General features: G+C 40.2%; 1 protein-coding gene across 5 annotated transcripts in view; it reads left to right on the forward strand.

Annotated features, from left to right (window-relative positions):
* LOC108412149 (membrane-associated guanylate kinase, WW and PDZ domain-containing protein 2) overlaps positions 1 to 19,318 on the forward strand; it is a 107,987-nt gene that overhangs the window by 59,253 nt on the left and 29,416 nt on the right. For 4 of the 5 annotated variants that reach the window (XM_037536089.1, XM_037536091.1, XM_037536086.1 and 1 more), the window contains 7 exons: positions 2,182 to 2,374; positions 2,680 to 2,750; positions 3,437 to 3,604; positions 8,058 to 8,595; positions 8,826 to 9,387; positions 9,822 to 9,885; positions 9,993 to 10,373. In XM_037536089.1, the coding sequence (XP_037391986.1) occupies positions 2,182 to 2,374; positions 2,680 to 2,750; positions 3,437 to 3,604; positions 8,058 to 8,595; positions 8,826 to 9,387; positions 9,822 to 9,885; positions 9,993 to 10,373 (1,977 nt within the window). The remainder of the gene's footprint in view (positions 1 to 2,181; positions 2,375 to 2,679; positions 2,751 to 3,436; positions 3,605 to 8,057; positions 8,596 to 8,825; positions 9,388 to 9,821; positions 9,886 to 9,992; positions 10,374 to 19,318) is intronic. The other variant, XM_037536087.1, reaches the window with a different exon arrangement.

Raw genomic sequence — 19,318 nt, forward strand, 5'->3', positions numbered from 1 at the left:
GCAAACTCCACACAGAGAGGACCCTGGTCACCGGCAGGGGAATCGAACCCAGGGCCCTCCTTGCTGTGAGGTGACAGCGCTACCCACCATGCCACCGTGCCACCCCATATTGTATTGTGTTGTTCAATATGATCTTTTTTTTTTTTTAACCTCAATTCAATACAAACAGGCCTCAAAGCAGTTCAGTTTAACATGATTATACTGCATGAAGTATAATAAAAATTAAAACATGCAAGCCCATATTGAGGCAGGTCTTCTCACCTTTAAAGGTTTTGCTTCCTCTTCACCTCAAAATGTATATAGGGAATAAAAGTACACTCACTGTAAGCATATATAGTTTGGGTTTACATATTAGCTTGTGGAGCATTATTCTAAAATTGTGTATTTTTATAATGTTGGCTACTCTAATAAACTGAAAATGGAAACATTAACGTACAGATTTTTAGGCACAATTTTCACTGTATTGAAATGACACAACCATGTTGTATAAAACTGAATTATGAATTTTGTGAATAATCACATCCCAAGTACCAGGTATGATGGCAACACAGTGGAAGAGCCCAGGGTATTGGAAGGGATATCGTGTGCCACCCAGGAATCAAACCAGCAGTCTTGTAGCTTTCAATGTGGAGCCTTCTAATCTTCCATCTAATCACAACTGAAGTGTGATTGAGAGCTTATTGAGATTCTCTGATGCAGACACTTCTGTCTTGAGCCAGAATCCTACTAGGAACCCAATAATGAGACGAGCTACTGAGAAGAAAGCTGTTCTGTTGTTTACACAGTTCCGTTGTATGACAGTACATTACGTTGTGGCTGAAGTTCACTGCAAACTGTTGCAATAATATGCTGTTATATGTGTTGGAGACCAAAGCAAAACCTTTGAAGGAGGAATGAAGAGGCTGATGATTGGATAACCCTTTTTTCTGTTGACCAATCGATGGTTCTCTTATTGGTTTTTGGACTCACATATTGCTCTGACATGTGTTAAGGGCTTTAGTAAATCCTTGGTGAGTTTGGCTCTTCTCTGATGGATGTAAGTGGATGTCACTTCAATCCACAATTCACTAAAACTGTCCATTCAACTCTTTCATAAGTTCACTTTAGTTTTGTTTGTCTGTGCACTTTTGCTGCACTGGCCCTCTTGTCTCACGGGAAGTGGCATGGATGTCACAAAGCCATCGATCAAACTGTACTATCGCAGCCAATCAGCAGTGGAAGCTTACATAGTGATCTGTCTCTATGGATTAGATATGCTTTTCCCTCAGTCAAAATGGAGTGAGAGAATGCTGACCTCGCTTAGATGCAGATATTGACATGGTACTGATTTCCTGTGGACTTTGGACAGAAGTCATCAAACTTGCACAAGACAGAAATCTGGTTCTGCTATTAATTGAATCAATCTGCTGCTTGTAACACTGCGGCAGCATCTATAACATTATGGGGCAGCATAGCATGCTGTCCAGCTGATTAAACCACTGTAGAGCTGTTATCATCTTTATGATAGGGTGAACCAATTTCAGGGCAGCAGTGGAAAATATTTTAAATGAACATCTGAATCAGTCTATCAAAAATGTGAAACCATATCACTGCTATGCCTCTTTCTCTTCCAAGGTTCTCTCATGTGCCGTCTTTGTGCGGAAACTACTGTCAGTGATCAAAAGGCCTCTAGGTGCATCCTGTCTGTTTTTGTGTTGTTTATAACTCAGTTGCACAGTATTGTAAGATCATTATTTTGCACAACGATACTCAACAATCTTCTGTTTAGAAATAACATTTGTATTATAGCTTTATTTTACCATTATATCTCAGCCAAATCAAGTTGTGTAGAGCATAATTAGAACTTTTTATAATCAAAGATATTAACGCATAAAATATTAAATATTAAATCCAATCTATATGTTTTATTACCTCCAAAACAGGCAGAAATTGAATTGTATGTGTACTGAGAAAAGGAATGAATTGACTCTGTGTTGTAACAATTGCACTTTCTTTACCTGTCTTCTTTTTCCGTCAGCTATCAGTAATAATAATTTGACAGGCTAATATAGGCTATGATAACTAGACTAGATGTGTGTTTTGAGATGGCAAAATAAACACCTTTGATCACAGCTTTCTCTTTTAGTCCTTTTTTTTTATTTCTTACTTTTATTTCAAATTTCTCTTTTCTTCCTGTTATTGGTATTTTAGGGGGCTCGGGAGGTGCTAGCAGTGTCCCCGCCCCCACATTATCCCCCAGCCAATCACGTGACTCCAGTGGAGGGGACGGCAGTGCCTTGGAGAATGGAGGTAGACCTGGCAGAGGGAGACGGGGGGCGGGGCTGGAAACCTGGGAGATGACCTACAGTGACTCAGGGGAGCCATACTTTACAGAGTAAGACATCTGTTCATGACCATATAGTACTGTAATATTTACATTCTCCCAAATGCTGATGCTCAGTTTAGTGTTTGTTTGTTTGTTTGAGGTAGTGTTGTGTATTACAGAGTGGTTCAGTGGGTAAGAGGACAAAACAATTAATGCAGTACAGTGAATGAATGCCGCAATGTAAATGAATACAACTAATACTGTATAATGCATGTGTGCAGCTTATAGAACTGTACAGTCTTGTAGGGTCTTTAGGTTGCTTGTCTTTTTCCCACGCCAACACTGACATCTTGTGTTGTCATTTTGTTTTACAGTCATCAGCCCAAGCCAGCCTCCTGGCATAGCCGCCGCTCATCAAGCAGAGAGACGGTTTGTATGACTGAATGTAAGCACTTAGAATAATTTCTGTTATAGCACCACACATCTATTCTGATCCACTCTATGTTAAAGAATGAGAATAACATGTAACGTTAGATAACAAAAGACAATAATGTACACAAATGATTTCCTATTATAAACATATATTTATGCATGTGAAAAACAATATTTATTACATATTATCAATATTTTTAATGATAAAATATCCCTTGCCAATTAATGAAGATGCACTCTAGAATTAGTAGTAGGTGCCTGACAGTGAGTGTAATAGATTAGTTACAGGTGTCGTGATCTATTAAGACATTGCTTCATATGTAACACTAGAGGGTGCTGTAATCATGCATTGCTACAGTTCCATGATGTGAGTCTGACAGACTCATAATGACTACAGAGTATTTATTTATTTATTTATTTGTTTGTTGTTCACTAATCCACAAGCTTCTTTAGGGTTTAAACAGTTTCTGCAGATACATGATACATACATTTTCCCCTTCATCTGATTCCCTTTCCTCATATTGAACCTGGATTTTCCTTTCCACTCTGTCCTTTCCTGTAAGCGTCTCTCTCTATTACTTATTGCTTCTTTAAATACCTCTTAGTTTCTTTTTTGTTATTTTGCATCACATTTATGTCAAGTTTTATGCTCTTTGCTCATTCTCTCTCTCTCTCTCTCTCTCTCTCTCTCTCTCTCAGTGGGAGAGTTCACAAATCAGCCAGAAGAGTTGAGGGGTTACTCACTCCACACTCGGATTTGTAAGGGTCCTCGTGGCTTCGGCTTCAATATCGTAGGGGGCAGCCGACCCAGAGAATTCCTACAAGTCTACAGCATCACACCCGGAGGACCACCCACTCTCAACCCAGGTAACCAACCCAAACACATATATGATAACTGCAGCATGGAGTTGCAGGTGGTTTGATTAGTGTCTAAAATTTTGCATTTATTTTAGAGAACTTTTTTGCACTATTAAAAACTGCTAAACTAATGATTCTCACCATGTTTGGCTTGCAATATATTAAAAAACAAACAAAACACAAAATGTGACATGATCTAAAATCATCAGGCATTGTTTTGACAAAAAATATTTGTTTGTTGTGTCAGGAATATGAGATTAACTAGTTTAATCTGAGCCCCCACAGAAATGAACAATTGTATGCAAAAGTTTGGGTACCCCTAATCGAATAACATTCGGTTGCTTTTCTAAGTGAAAATAAGTAAATAACACATCCTCTACAGAAAGCATACTTCTGCATGTTTTAATGCACAATTACTGTTTGTTTGGCTAAATTTAACATATTGAGGAAAAATAAAAACATATAATATGGCCTGTGCAAAATTTATGTTTTGTTTTTTTTTCCCAAAATGTTAAATTCACTAAATGCATAGAAATTATGCACTAAAATGTGCAGAAAATTTCAGTTTGGAGAATGTGTTCAATCAGCAAAACATGCAAAATGACCAGGGTCGTTCAATCTATTGTACACACGTTTGTGGAATGTATTTTAATTTGTTACAGCGCTTTTTAAACATTACTTTTCAGTTTTGCCCCAGTGAAGGCCAGCTAGGCTGAAACATTGACAGTGTGACTTGTCATAGACAAGTCATAGATAAGTCATAGACTTCATAAATAGTAGTAGTAATAAATAGTAGTGCACTGAGAGGAACTGTCCATGTCTAACTTTACAGATATGAGAACTTCAACCATTCTTTGCCTATTTCAATGTTTTTTTTGTGATTTATTAGAGATTGTATTTGTATATTGCATCAAAATTTGAAAAGTATTTGAAAAGCCAATATTACAACAACACTTAACAAATAGTATATTATGCAGCCCCAAAAACATTTCTGTCCTTGCCCAAGAGATAGAGAAATTATTTTTATGATTCAATCTGTTGGTAAGTTTCCAAAGAGTCAGAGCTTTTTTCAACTGCATTTTCATGTTAGAGGCTTAGCCTCTTGGTATTAAATTCACAAAATTAGTGTAATTTACGTTCACAGAATTAGAATCACAGCCACAGAGTTAGCTTATTGCTATGGCATAGACAGTATAGTCTGTTGGCTGCAGATAGTTGTAGCATATTGGCCTGGGTGCTGCTGATAGTATATGACTGCGAATCTGAGAATAGATTGTAAATGAGACAACAGTGTGGCCAGTCTGCAGGATGGTCATATGTCACAGTCAGGATGTGCGGCACTGGATTACAGAGCTTTATGGCTGTCTACTAATGGATGTTTGCTTTTTTATCTCTCTCTCTATCTCTCTATCTCTCTCTCTCTCTCTCTCTCTCTCTCTCTCTTTCTTTCTTTCTCTCTCACACACACACACACAGAGACCACAAACAGACAATAGGGAGAGGGGAAAGTCTGCAGCACTGATGAATAATCTTGAATAATGAATAAAAGCTAAATGACAGTATAGCAGTGAATGTCAGTAAACTTATATGTAGATGGTACCTAAAGGGAAATTACTACTGATTTTCACAGTTTCTACATAATTTAAACCACGTCTTTCAGAATGTTTTGATACAAAATACTGTATTGCAGAAGAAATAGTCTGCAAAAATTCAAATATATTTAAAAGATACAGAGTAAATGGGACTTGTAACAACCATGCAAGACCTGATAGACCACCTGAACTATCAACATGAAATAAACAGCACCTAAATCCCTCATCTTTGTGAGAAAAAAATCAAGCTCCACTCTTGCTTCACATCTGAAAAATCCACAGGTGTTTCTGTCCATCCTTCCACTGTGAGAAGTCAACTCAACCCTATGAGTCTGAAAGGATGTGTAGCTGCCAGTAAGCCTCACTGAGAAAAGGAAACAGACAAAAATGAAGAAAATATGCAAATCAAACAACGAAGTTGCTGATGTTCTCAGAACAATGGATTGGCCGTGCCAGAGTCCAGACAGGAACTGTAGAAAATGCAGCCAACTTTTAAGGCTGAATTTTAAAGGTGTGAAAAAATATCCCTGCAGATTTCTTAGAAAAACTGAAAACAAGTCTCTTGAAGAGAATTGTAGAGAAAGATAGTTGTAATAACTTGTACTTAAAGACTGTTTTGAACAGAAAGCAAATAAATGAAGGGTGGTCTCTGATTTTACTTAGTTATGTATTTCTCTTCCATGATTGCATTACGTTTTACATTTTTAGGCCAGGCAACAACGTCTCAGGCATCAGGTATCATATTTATAACTATTTTATGTAAAGATGGTGTTTTTAGAGACATCAAATGTTTCAGACGTCTGCTTCCTATCACTATTAACAATTATGACTGTGCGTTTCTCTAGAACAGAGCATTTCATATCAGACCACCCTGAATATGTTTATGCATTAAGGTGACATAACATAGTAAGTAATAGTATAAAAAAGTGTATTTCTGCTTACGCAGGTCGATGCTGACCCTAGTGGACATTCTCGCTCTCTGTCTCTCACACTGGACCAGAGCTTTTATTGTATGATCCTGTGCAGCATCTCAATCTCTCTCTAATTCTAATGGCCTGCATACTGTAATCCAGCAGTGCTCGGGCCAGTACTCTCTCTTGCGTCTTTTTCTCTCACTTGCCTGTTTCCCCCTTGACTTTCTAAGCGTTTTCCTCTGCACAGAATTCATTAAAAAGTATATTTTGAGTAAAGAGATTTATTTACGGTTCAAGACAGTGAACCAAGTTCTTAGTGAGTGACCATAATGAGAAATGCCATTAGGGTGGCAATGTGAATATAGTCTGTTCAATCTTACACAATCTGTAAATCATCATAATTCAAAAACTCTCCCACTAAAACTTGTTTTTCAAATGAAAACTTTCTAATGTTGAATTAATAGCAAAAACACCTCACAGTGTGTATCTCTTTATGTCTTTAAATGGTGCCCTGGAGATGTATGAAAAGAAAGTGGCAATAGAATGATGTGCATTATCACCATCTTTAGTTAAGCACTCCATTGCAGATGAAAATCCACAAAATTCACTGCACTTACAGAATGGAGGAGTTGTGGCAGCGTGAAGTCTGCTGGTTTTTACACTATTAAATGAAAAGACAATTAGCAGGCTCCTTTGTGCTCCAATGCTCTGCACAAATGTTTCTGGCAGTTTGGCATTTTTGCTATAAGCTGTAAGGCAACATACCCCCCCCCCCCCCCCCCCCCCCCCCCCCGCCCCTCCATCCTTTAGATCCCTCAGCTGAAAGCCACCTAAACATTCAGAGCCAAATGTATGAGAGCAGACGCAGTGCAAAATGGGCTGTGGTGCAGTCGCTATATGCAGCCACAGTGCAGTCCTGAGTTTTAATGACGCAGCAAAATACTGGATTAGAAGAGTGGACAAAACAGAAAAACGAAATTGCAGTGATGATGCTTTGCCTGCTCACTCAAGTAAATCTCAACTTGAAATAGTGTTATTTGGAAGGTAAATATTTTTAAGCGCTTCTCATGTTGCCTTGTTGCCATTACTGCTCCTATAGTTAATGGAAGCCTGCTATAAACATTGTTGTGAAACCAGCTGCAACTAGTTGCTAAAAAGTAAACTTAATCGATTGGAATATGTATTCATATGCATTACTATTAACTCTGACACTTGTCTACACAGTCCTTCCCCAGATGCATGAGGGAGAGAAGCACATTATGAGTTTCCCATATGCATGGACCATAAATTGCTTGTTCAGACTTGCGTGCCAGTTCATACATATCACCAGGGCAGAATGCGTCTCATTTTCGCCTGAAACTGGTGCGACAAGCTTAGGTCAAAAACATACTGTCATGCAAATGACAAGAGTCAACCAATACATTACAAACACAAGATCCGAGGCTGGTAGAACTGTTGGTCTGTCAAGACATTTGACCAGATGAAAACGCGCTTGAGGTCTAAAACTTCTCGGCTAGGCTGTCGCTATAGCAATGCTCAGAGCGAATCATGTCATGACACATTTTAATATGTGACAATGAGCAAAACTGTGTTTGCATAGCGTGAAGCGTCTGCATTAGTGTGATGGATAGCGTGAAGCATCTTGATGTTGATTCTGGCATGAGTACATTAGATTCTCAGCATACTATGACTATGGACTGTCAGGAGCATGAGATGTTTGCTGTTTGAAATGTTTGAATAAAAAATAACTCTTTCACATTCTCACATTCAAGTTCACCTGCTATTAGTTGCTGTTTTCTGTGTTCTATGAAAGTGAGTTTATACAATGTAGGCTTTTGGTGATATTTAACACAATACTGTTGTAGAGCATTCCAGTCACAATTTCAGTAATAGTTGCACCGTTAGATCTAATCTAATAGTGTACTAATTTCTACCATTTTCTGTTTTGTCCTCTAGCGGATATCCTGGTGTACATCAGTGACTGTTGTGTGCTGGGCACATCTCATAAGGAGGTTGTAGAGTTGCTCAAGGCTGTTCCTGTGGGCCAGAGTGTGGACGTGGTGGTCCAAAGGGGCTACCCCATGCTCTACAACCCTGACGGCTGCCCCAAACAGCGCCGCCCTGGGGTTTTGGATGCCCGGGAACCTGCTTTAAAACCTCCACCACCGCCTCCACCCACCACCACCCAGCCGCAGCCCCAGGCCCCACTCCCTACTCTAGCACAGCTCAACCTCAACGGGGTGACATCCAGTGCTGAGGGGAGGTATGCTCGAGCCCTCGCAGGAAGGGCGTCCAGGTTGAGCCTGGATGCCAATGGCAACACTTCGCATTTTTCTCCTCCTCCAAGAACTCCACCTTATTATGCATACTCCAATGGGAGTGAAAGTGGCTTCCTGAGACCACCTCGTTCTGCAAGAGGGATCAGGCGTCTGCAGAGTGCAGACCTGGCCAGCCAAAGCGACAGCGAAGTGGTGTCAGCGATAGGATCACACAGGTAATGTTAATGGGAACCACACACAAATTCACAGTACAACTCACAGCTTAATTTAAATTCAATAGGAATTATATTTTCTTTATGTACTGTGAAGCATTTCTGATTCTGAGGGTCTCTGAACTAACATAGCATTTTGCTCAATGATAGGAGTGGAGGGGTCAAATATGACATCACTGATTAAGTTTTCCTGGTCCATTTTCTTTTGCTGCCATTTTCCACTACCCTCTCAGGGCCTCGCTCATCCGAAACCACAACAACAACTCCCTCTGCCCTCCATCGCCTGTGCGCCTTTACTCCACCAAGTCCTCCGAAAGTGACCTCTCTTCCTATGCCCCAACGCCACCCACCTCTCGATCACCACTCCGTTACACAGAGACCGGTTCTGCACCCAGCTCTTCTTCCCCGGACGGAGGGCGCAGATACTCACAGTTTCGAAAGCCCCAGCGGTCCCTGCTCACCCCTCCCACCAGCGCCCACTCAGACGGCCCATACTTCACCTTCAACAGTGGTGCCAGTGTCAGTAGTGGTAGCCCCAGCAGCAGCATCCCGTCGCCAGGGGCAACAAGTGGTGGAAGTGGGGTCAGGCCTGGAGGCAGAGAGCTGGTGCCAGTCGCCCTGGCCAAGTGCGAGGAGGGCAGAGGGATGGGGTTCAGTGTGATGGCTGCCGGGCATGGTGGGAGATTGACAATGGTGAAGAGAGTCTGGGACCGGCAGCAGTGTCATGGCCTCCAACCTGGAGACATTATCATGAAGATCAACGGAGCCGACGTGCAAAGCCTTAGCTTCACTCAGGTATACATGGGGAAAAATGACTTAGAAGTCAAATTGTTGTTTGGCTATACATTTATAATTATTTTAATTGAGTAACTACATACGTTGCTGTACAAAAGTCAAATTTATTACATTTTCTGTCAAAATGGCTTTAAATACAAGTTACAATTTTTGAGCCTCAGAAAAAAAAACATTTAACAGAAAATTATACATACACCTCAGTAACTGAATAGAGATTTTTTTTGCACTATTTAATGTGTCCACATACTTTTATTAAAGCTTCCATATTTTGGGAGACATGCTCTCAGTTTTTCAAAGAAATCTGCAGGGACATATTTCAATTTTTGAGTGAGAAATAATTACAAAAAATTATGACATGCTTGTTTTATCACCACTGATAACTGTGATGTCTAAGGTTGTGGAAACAGAAAAGACAGTGTTAAATATTGTTCCAGGTTCAGCGAATTCTGCAGGAACACACAAGTATGGGAGAGGTCATTCTGCTGGTTCAGAGAGGAGGCAAGTGACATACAGAGCTGTTCAGTTTCAGATTCTGCCAAATGGTCCAAAAGCCATAATTTTGCTGATTATAATTACTACAGGTGTTTCTAATTTCTTGTCTTCAGGCTCTTCACATTCTCCAGTTTCTCCGAGCTCTATGCGTCAACACAGCTCCACACCACCACGCCCTGCTTCTGCCTCGCAAGTCCCTCTCGCCAGCAGTCCACCTGTGCCACGGAACGCCCTGACCCCACCTCCTCAAACACTGGTGCGCTCCTCACTAGTCCAGAGCACCAGCTTCTTAGACTCAGTACCTGTCACGTTGACGCTGGAGCCACGTGACTGGATAAGCTCTGAGGATGGTGGGACCGCACTCAGCCCCAGAGTGAGGATAGAGGAGAAGGTTCGGCCTCCTGCACTGCAGGGATTCGAGGTGGAGCTCAAGAGGAGGCCAGGAGAAGGATTTGGATTTGTTATTGCATCACAGGATGTGGAGAATGGGAGAGGTAAGTGCTTCAGCAACACAGAAGTATAAACATAGTACCAAAGATTCTAGGACTTGACCAACATCTTGCCAGTTATGCATTTTGAGAATTTGGCAGTTGACCTTAAACTTGTTTAACTGTGCCCCCAGAGATGCTCAGTGCTATCTGTGAGCTACTGTGTTTTGTATCACTATGTAAAAGATACACATGACTTCTTTTATTTCTGGATGCACTCTAATAGTTTCTGAGTGAATGTATGCGCTCCTCAGCCTTAGGGGGTTAATGCTTTCCACTTTGAGAGAGAGGAGAAAATCAAGATATACTCTTGCTTCAGATTTGAAAAAAATCTGTTTCTGTCCAACCTTCAACTGTGAGAAGACAACTCAACACTATGAGTCTGAAAGGATGCGCAGCTGTCAGGAAGTGAGAAAATAAACAGACAAAAAGGAAGAACATTTGCAAATCAAACAAAGAAGCTGCTGTTGTTCTTAGAACAATGGCCTGACCATAACTTCATACATTCTCAAAATACTAAATGATTTAGAAATGTTTTGAAATGTATCTGAATACTGTGTGATCATGTTTTATATATTGTCTGTGAGTTTAGTGCCACCTGCTGGTGCACAGTGTGTTTTGGCCTCAGGTTCATAGTGAGTGTATAATTAGTCTCTGGGCACCCTTAAAGTGAGGTATTCAATCTACCAGACAGATTGGAGACAAAGATGATTAACTTTGATTTAGTCTTTTTCTAGTTTAATGAGCAAAGGCCGAACTTCCATGAAGCCCTTTAATGTAGCCTGAAATGTGAGTAAGAAAGAAAAAGCTTTCTTTGATATGCTAATAGTTCTGCTGTGTATCTGTTTACAATTAGCGTTGGGAAGCTTTAATTTTGATCCATGTCGCTCCCAACTCCTTCATAAACAGATATAGGATATGTAAATTGTGTAAAATAAGGTGTGGCTGTAAGTGAATAGCCGTACTCCTAAAATCTAAAGGAAAATCTCTGTTTAATAATAAATTGTTAAATATTTATGCCCTGGAAACTACTAAAAGTGGAATAGGAACATCCGTAAGTCTTAACACTTGTCAACCCAACACCAGCAATTTTACTTCACTCACACAGAGTTTTATTTTAATTTATATTATTTGTTTTATTCTCTAAACTTACAGATATTGAACCTGAGTTGTGGTGCATGAAGCCATTTTAGTCTGCTCACTGCACACTAAGCTAATGCTAGAATTCAGAACCATTAGCCGACTGTGTTTGCACACAGAGGAATTAGACCTCCGCATTTAACCCATCCATGCACCTGCATACATGCACACTAGTGAACACACGCACAAGGGGGCAATGAGCACATTTGCCCAGAGCAGTGGGCAGCCCTATCCACAGCGCCCAGGGAGCAGTTGGGGGTTAGGTACCTTGCTCGGTCACGTACTGTCAGCTGAGGGGATTGAACTGGTGACTTTCTGGTGACAAGGCTGGTTCGCTAACCTCCAGCCCATGACTGCCCCTAGCCAGCTTGTGGAGCTAATGAGGAATAGCTTGTATAATGGCTCCACACACAAAAACAAGTTCGTTGCCACAGCTTTGAAGTTCATCTTCAAAATGTTGGTCAGTGAAGCATCTGTGAGCAATAATTGAACCTGGACTGTGGTGTGTCAAGCAGTTTTACGTGCTTGCTATGCTAACGCTAGACAAAATACAATCCAAGAACAAAAGATTTAACATTACTTTGTTTTGTTGGAGTATGGAGTACAACAAATATGTTCGCTCCCTCAAAGTTAATTTTTTAACCTCTAAACTTGCATCAGATGGGATTCAGTAAGCCAGAATCAAACATGTGATGTGGTATCTGAAGCTATAGTGTGCTAAGCTGCTGCTAATTTTCTAAGCTCTACAATGTTTTTGCCATTTTATTAAAAAGACATAGAATATAAATTTGAAACGATTGTCATTTTCAATAGCACCATAACTATTTTAGTCAACTGCAAACTGAAAAAAATTACACATCTGAAATATTAAGTTAGCTATGTTAGTATTAGTTAATATTAGTTAATATTAGTATTAACTAATATTAGCAGGCAAGCAAGCAAAGTTTATTTATATAGTGCTTTTTACAACAGGTGTTGTCACAAAGCAGCTTTACAGAAAAATCAGCATTGCAGAAAGAAAATCCGGGTCCAAGCCCCCATGAGCAAGCCAGTGGCAACAGTGGCAAGGAAAAACTCCCTAAGGGCAGGAGAAAGAAACCTTGAGAGGAACCAAGACTCAGAAGGGGAATCCATCCTCCTCTGGATGACACTGGATAGCCAACAATAGAATATTTTAGTATTGGACCTTGATCGGTTCAGTGTTTAATGTACAAAACTAAGCTTGTACTTAGCATCCACAAAGCTTTTTAACGAAAATCTGAGAAAGTTTTAAACTTTGTTTTAAACTTTGAGGCTTTAAGTGACAGATACTTGTAACAAATTTTGTAGAAATTGACAGATTTGTCTTATACGAACTTGAACTTTACTGATAGTGACTCAGCACTTTTAATGCTGATGCCTTCTAACCACACACACACACACACACACACACACACACACACACACACACACACACACACACACACACACACACACTACCTTCCTCCCACTCTACCCTACCTAAACCCATGATGACCTAATTTTGTGCAGTGCGCTTTTGATTTTTAACGAGGCCATGGCATCACTAAGTGCTCAGCCTTCTAAAAAAATGTCCCCAGTGTTACAGTGCCTGCTGTGGGTGTTGCTGTCGTGAGGTGGTCTTGTTTGAGTTTGAGCGATGGACGCCAGATTGAATTAAGGACGCTTGACCAAGCTAGAATACTAATACAGCATAAAATCACCAGTGTGAAATGATCACCTGAGGAGTGTGCTGGAGGCTGGGGTGTTTACACAGCCATGAAATGGTCATATGGCTTTGTAAGTCAGGAATAAAAGGTTGAATGTTGCCCTTTCTAGTATAGAACAAAGTATACTATTTCTAGTATAGAGCATATAACAAAGGATAAACCAAATTTAATAAGGATTAGACAAAATGAGTTGCATAAAGAGCAATATAAAAGCTGGATTTGGTAAAACGGAATGTTTGAACAATTTGTGAAGAAATATTTGTCCATTTTTCAACCTATTCTTTGCTGCATTTGTAGCATATGGTCAATTATCACAGACAGCCATTTTGACATGTTTTCAGGCATTTACCTGCATTTCACATAGATTTACGTAATGATTCTACAGGGACAAACCCAATCTGGATGTAAGTTCTTTTATTGTCCTTGGTTGAGAATGCATTGTTGATGAGGGATTTCAAAAGAAGATGAACATATATACTTTGGTGTTTTTTAACAAATTTTTTAACAAATAAGGCAAAATCACAGGTGAGTGGGATAGCTTACAACTGTATTGCATTTGCATAGATTTTGAACAAACATAGTTGTCGAAGAATGAAGTGGATCATTCTGCAGCAGTTTTCTTCTTGGGAGTTAGGCCTTGATTTCTGAGCTTATCAGCTTTTTGACTGCTGATGGATCCATCCATCCATCCATCCATCCATCCATCCATCCATCCATCCATTTTCTAAGCCGCTTCTCCGTCAGGGTCGCAGGGGGGGTGCTGGAGCCTATCTCAGCAGTCATAGGGCGGGAGGCAGGATACACCCTGGACAGGTCGCCAGTCCCACACACTCACACCCAGGGGCAATTTAGCACGTCCAATTGGCCTGACTGCATGTCTTTGGACTGTGGGAGGAAACCGGAGAACCCGGAGGAAACCATGCAAACTCCACACAGAGAGGACCCTGGTCACCCGGCCGGGGGATCGAACCCAGGCCCTCCTTGCTGTGAGGTGACAGCGCTACCCACCACGCCACCATGCCGCCATGAGTATACATGTCTAAACTAAACAAATCATACTGCAAGCTTTGTTGTCTTTATGTTTGAAATATTTTCATATATTGCTCCACTTAGATTTGGCTATTTTGCTAAACAAGAGATCATTGACCATTTGTGTGAGGCTCCGTTTCAGCTGCTCATGTCCCCACTTTCTCTGTAGTTATATATCACGCCTTATTTGAATACACAATTTTTGAATGGATGTACGAACAGCACACATAAGGAGCAATTAAGTCAATATAATTCTAGGTTTTCTGTTTGCCTAGTCTTAAGTTAAAATTTGTTAAAATTCTTGTTAAAGAAAGGCTTTTGTTCTGTCTTTATTTAATTATATGGCTTTAAAAAGGCAAGTAATCCAAAAGAAACAGAAGGTAATCAGATTATGTTACTTTGATATAGTAATCCTTTGTATTCGGTTACAGTTAAATGTTTTAATCAGTAATGTGTGAAGGAATACATTTTAAAAGTAACCTCCCAGCCCTGGAAATCAACCATATGATACAGATAGAGCCACATAGGGCTGGATTAGGTTGAAAAACACTGGAATATTTATTTTATTTCTCTGAGCAACATTTGTTTTATAATGTGCAGCTTTAACATAAGCATTGCCATTTTGGTGTCCTGTGGAAGACGTATTTGTTAAAGGCTTATTTTTAGCTTTCGTTGGGTTTTAAATTATGGTAGGGTGGAAGCTGAAGAAGAACTGACATTTAACTGGCTATATGTAACCAGTCAGCAGTATTTGTTACATAATCTGTGACACTGTAAACTGATGGCCTTGCCTATTAGCTGTTCAGCCAAACACTAATGGCCATATTCTGTCTTACTTCTGCCCTTGCTGAAGAAGATAAGTATGACTGCTGAGTTATCAGAAAGATATTTTTGGCTCATGTGCGTAATAACTGACCTGTGTGATGCTTTGAGCACATTCTTTGCTTACATATCTGTGTGTGTGTGTGTGTGTGTGTTTGTTGTAAATGAAGCTTAAGTCAAGATTTGAAGTCCGTAGCAGTATGAGAGAATATATGGGACAGCTGCAGGGGAGCAAAGTGAAAGAAGGTAGATTTATGTACACTGTACTGTTTGCATCAGATATTAGTCGAAGTATAGGTGCCTTGAAGCCTGTCTCACAAAACAGCCTTGCTTAGCCAGCTAACTTTAAGCTTAGTTCAATCTAAACCTCATCATCACCATGGCAATGAAAAAACCTAACCTGCTACAGGTTTTAACACCTTTAAAACATTTACTTGATGTGACCTTTCAAACAAATTGTAGTTCCAGCCCAAAGCCTTTCAACTTGTACGCTGCAAGTTGCTATGACTGGCTCAGCGACAGTGACCTTCTTTTTCAAATACAACTTTAAAAGGCAATGATTACCAGGTTACAATTAAAGTTTTTAACAGATAGCCTGTATCTGCATCTGTAACAGAATACATTTTCAAAGTATCCACCCCATCCCGGTAATCAATGAGAGCCCAAGTGAAAGGTCTTTTGATAAAACAAAACATAAAGCTACTGCTATGCTGTAGGTTTATCACAGAAATACACTGAATCTGAAGTATAATTTACAAGTAAAACACACCACTGATCCCATCGTACCCTGGATTACAGTGGATAGTGCTCGCGGGACAACCATGGCCCAACCAATGAGCAGTTCCCCTTGGACACAAGACAAAAAGTATGAGAATGAGAGTCTCTCGCTGGACATTAGTGATGAAAATCATGGCATTAGTGATGATTCATGCATTTATTTGATTTTCATGTTCAGGTTCATGCAAGCCTGTGTTGGCATGATCAAAATAATATTGTTGTATTACTGAAAGTATTAACTCTATTGAAATGCCTCTTAAACTTGTTTAATACTGCTAACTGAGGAGTTATGGCCCATACATGTCCAAGTGAAGCTGTAAAATCTGAGCTCTCTGTGACCGAACATGTTTGTATCACTGTTTAATGAAGGCACAAGGCTTCTTTTATTGTTGAATGTGCTGTGGTTTTACATAGTGAGTGTGTGAGCTCATTCAGAGAACAGTTCTAATCAGTAAGAGCTTGTCTTTCATTTGTTTATTCAGAGAAACTTAAAATGTGATTGATACAGTACTTATTTCCTTATTCATGTGTTTTCCTGTTTCAAAAAGGTAGTTTGTGACACAAAGTAACTAACAGTCTATGAATTCTTTAGCAGATTAAACAGAAGAAATATTCATGTATTAGTGTGAATAAATCTGCTGCTAATATATCGTGCACACATAGTAAGCTTTGTGGATGTACTTGAAGGAGGGGACAAACAAATATATCAAGATCAAGAGAAAGTGTAGATAAAAGGTATGTCAAGAGAAAGAGGGATAGAGGGGGAAATATAAAGATAGAGGGCATTGGATGGAGGGTGAAAAATGGCAATGTGCAAAATGCGAGAGGGTGAATGATCAATAAATCAATAGAGCGATTATCCAGGTTGAAGCACCATGTCAGTGGGGATGCGAGTGTGTGGCTAGGGGTTTAATACGTATGTCACTAAATGGACCTATTGACTCTATATTTCCTCGCACAGCTTCACATCTGATGTTAATCTGGTTATACACTCAGCTGCTGCTGCAAAGACGGAGCACACACACACACACACACACACACACACACACACATACATATATATATATATATATATTTTTTAACTACATATGTCACTGATGTGGATACATATACATATATATACATAAGTTCAGCTATGGGATATTTAGTTGATGTGGAATGAAAGGATGTGTTCACCAAAATAGCACCAATGCAGTGTGCCGCAGATTAGTATGGTCTAGCCTAGAGCTAATCGTGCACAGCTTATTAATTTAGACTGATTGGTCTTCTGCCTTTCTCTTTTCCTCCAGTCTCTCTCTCTCTCTCCCTGCCTCCTTCTCCTTCTCTCTTGCTTTGTAAGCACAGAGAGAAGTTGCAGCAGTGTACACAAGGGACAGGTTGATTATTAATTTTAATGAAATACCATGATATAAAACCCAATGGTAATCATACAGGTTCAAATTTTAATTATTCAGATAACTGTGTACATGCTGAAGGCAGTACAGATCCAGTTTGCTGCATTGTTTGAGAACTTGCTGCTCTGCAAAAACCATAATGGATGAGGTTGATTTTGATTATTTTGTAGCTGACTTTTGAGGTTATAAATAGATAATGATTCAGTAAAAAGTCAGTACTGTACCAATGATAAAATGATCTCAGCCTATGTAATGTAATTCTGTGTTTTTCAGAGCTCATCAGGATATTTTAACAATACTTAAACAATGTAAAGAAATGTAGAATTTTGATCAGTGATATCATGAGAGGATTTTTTAAAAATCTCATTCTAACCCTGGTTTTATGCTTTATCCATGTGCCTTCATAGGGGAACATCAGGTTTGACCTTAGGGCCCCGTGTTCCCAGGGTGCTGTTTTCAGGGTTCTGTGCTCCCAGGGTCTTGTGTTCAGGGCACTACGTTCACAGGCTCCTATGTTTAGGGTCCTCTGTCCCCAGTCTCTTCAGGGCCCCATGTTCCCACTGATTGTATGTTCAGGGCCTTCCTGGAATCTTATGTTCGGGGCCTTATGTTTTCATGACAATGTGTTCTGCTCCCAGTTTGTGCAGTGTGCTATGTTCAGGGCCCTGTGTTCCCAGGGTTCTATGTTCAAGGCCTCATGTTCCTAGAGTCCGAGAACCACGCTTCTTCCTAGTAGATTCCTTTTTTATAAACTCTGATTGTACAACAACAAAAATCTATTCTGTATTGGGCAGATTTTAAATGTTTATATTAGCAACATTGCAAAATATTACTAGCCTGTACTGGCGGGGCTCTAGTGTTTTGAAATATGTACAGCACTGTGCAAAAGTCTTATACACCAAAACAAATTCCATTTGTCTTATACACCAAAGCAAATTCTTTAAGACCATTTATTTTATCACTAAGTGTGATTTTGACAGTAGACATCTTTAATTAATATGAATAAACACAAATCCAGTGAACAGCAACAAGAATTTCCTGTTTTCAAAAAAAGTAGATGTGAGCTAGTTAGGAAAACAAGTTTGGTTCCAGATTTTCCTCTGGGATTTGTTAAATTCCAGCACCAGCCCATTTGTTTTAACAAAAGGAAGGGCTAGTATTTGATGATACAGTTCAAATAATACTGAGCTACCATGAGAGAGGTTTAGAAATGGTTAAATGAACACATTAACATGAGAAAAGCTGCTTTTTTGTTTAAATATTGTTTCTATTTGTTGTAATGTTAGCATTTTTCTGAGCAAATAAATGTTTATTGCCCAGTCAATTAGCTTTTTTAGTAGAATTTTCTCTGATTACTATTTGCTACTTGAGAGTGTTTTGAGCTGTGACCTTTCTTGACCCAGTGACTATATGATTCTAGGAGCCCTTTTATAGGTGCCCTGGTATACTTCTCCTAATTTTTTCTTGCTGGTCTAAATTTCTTGAGGCCCTACTGTCTCTGAAACTTACTCGCGCTACAGTACGGTACATCAGCTACACAGTTTAGAAAATGTACTATCCATCCATCCATCCATCCATCCATCATCTTCCGCTTCTCCGGGGTTCGGGTCGCGGGGGCAGCATCCTGAGCAATGAGGCCCAGACCTCCCTTTCCCCAGCCACTTCCACTAGCTCCCTGGGAGGGATTCCGAGGCGCTCCCAGGCCAGCTGTGCGATATAGTCACGCCAGCGTGTCCTGGGTCTTCCCCGGGTTCTCCTCCCCGGTGGACTTGCCTGTGACAGCTCCCAAGGGAGGCGTCCAGGAGGCATCCTAACCAGATGCCCGAACCACCTCAACTGGCTCCTCTCGACGTGGAGAAGCTTTGAGTCCCTCCCGGATGACCGAACTTCTCACCCTATCTCTAAGGGAGAGTCCAGCCACCCTGCGGAGGAAACTCATTTTGGCCGCTTGTATTCGCGATCTCGTTCTTTCGGTCATTACCCAAAGCTCATGACCATAGGTGAGGGTGGGAACGTAGATCGACCAGTAAATCGAGAGCCTTGCCTTATGGCTCAGCTCTTT

This window comes from Pygocentrus nattereri, chromosome 29 (genome assembly GCF_015220715.1).
Source record: "Pygocentrus nattereri isolate fPygNat1 chromosome 29, fPygNat1.pri, whole genome shotgun sequence".
Classification (NCBI taxonomy): Eukaryota; Metazoa; Chordata; class Actinopteri; order Characiformes; family Serrasalmidae; genus Pygocentrus; species Pygocentrus nattereri.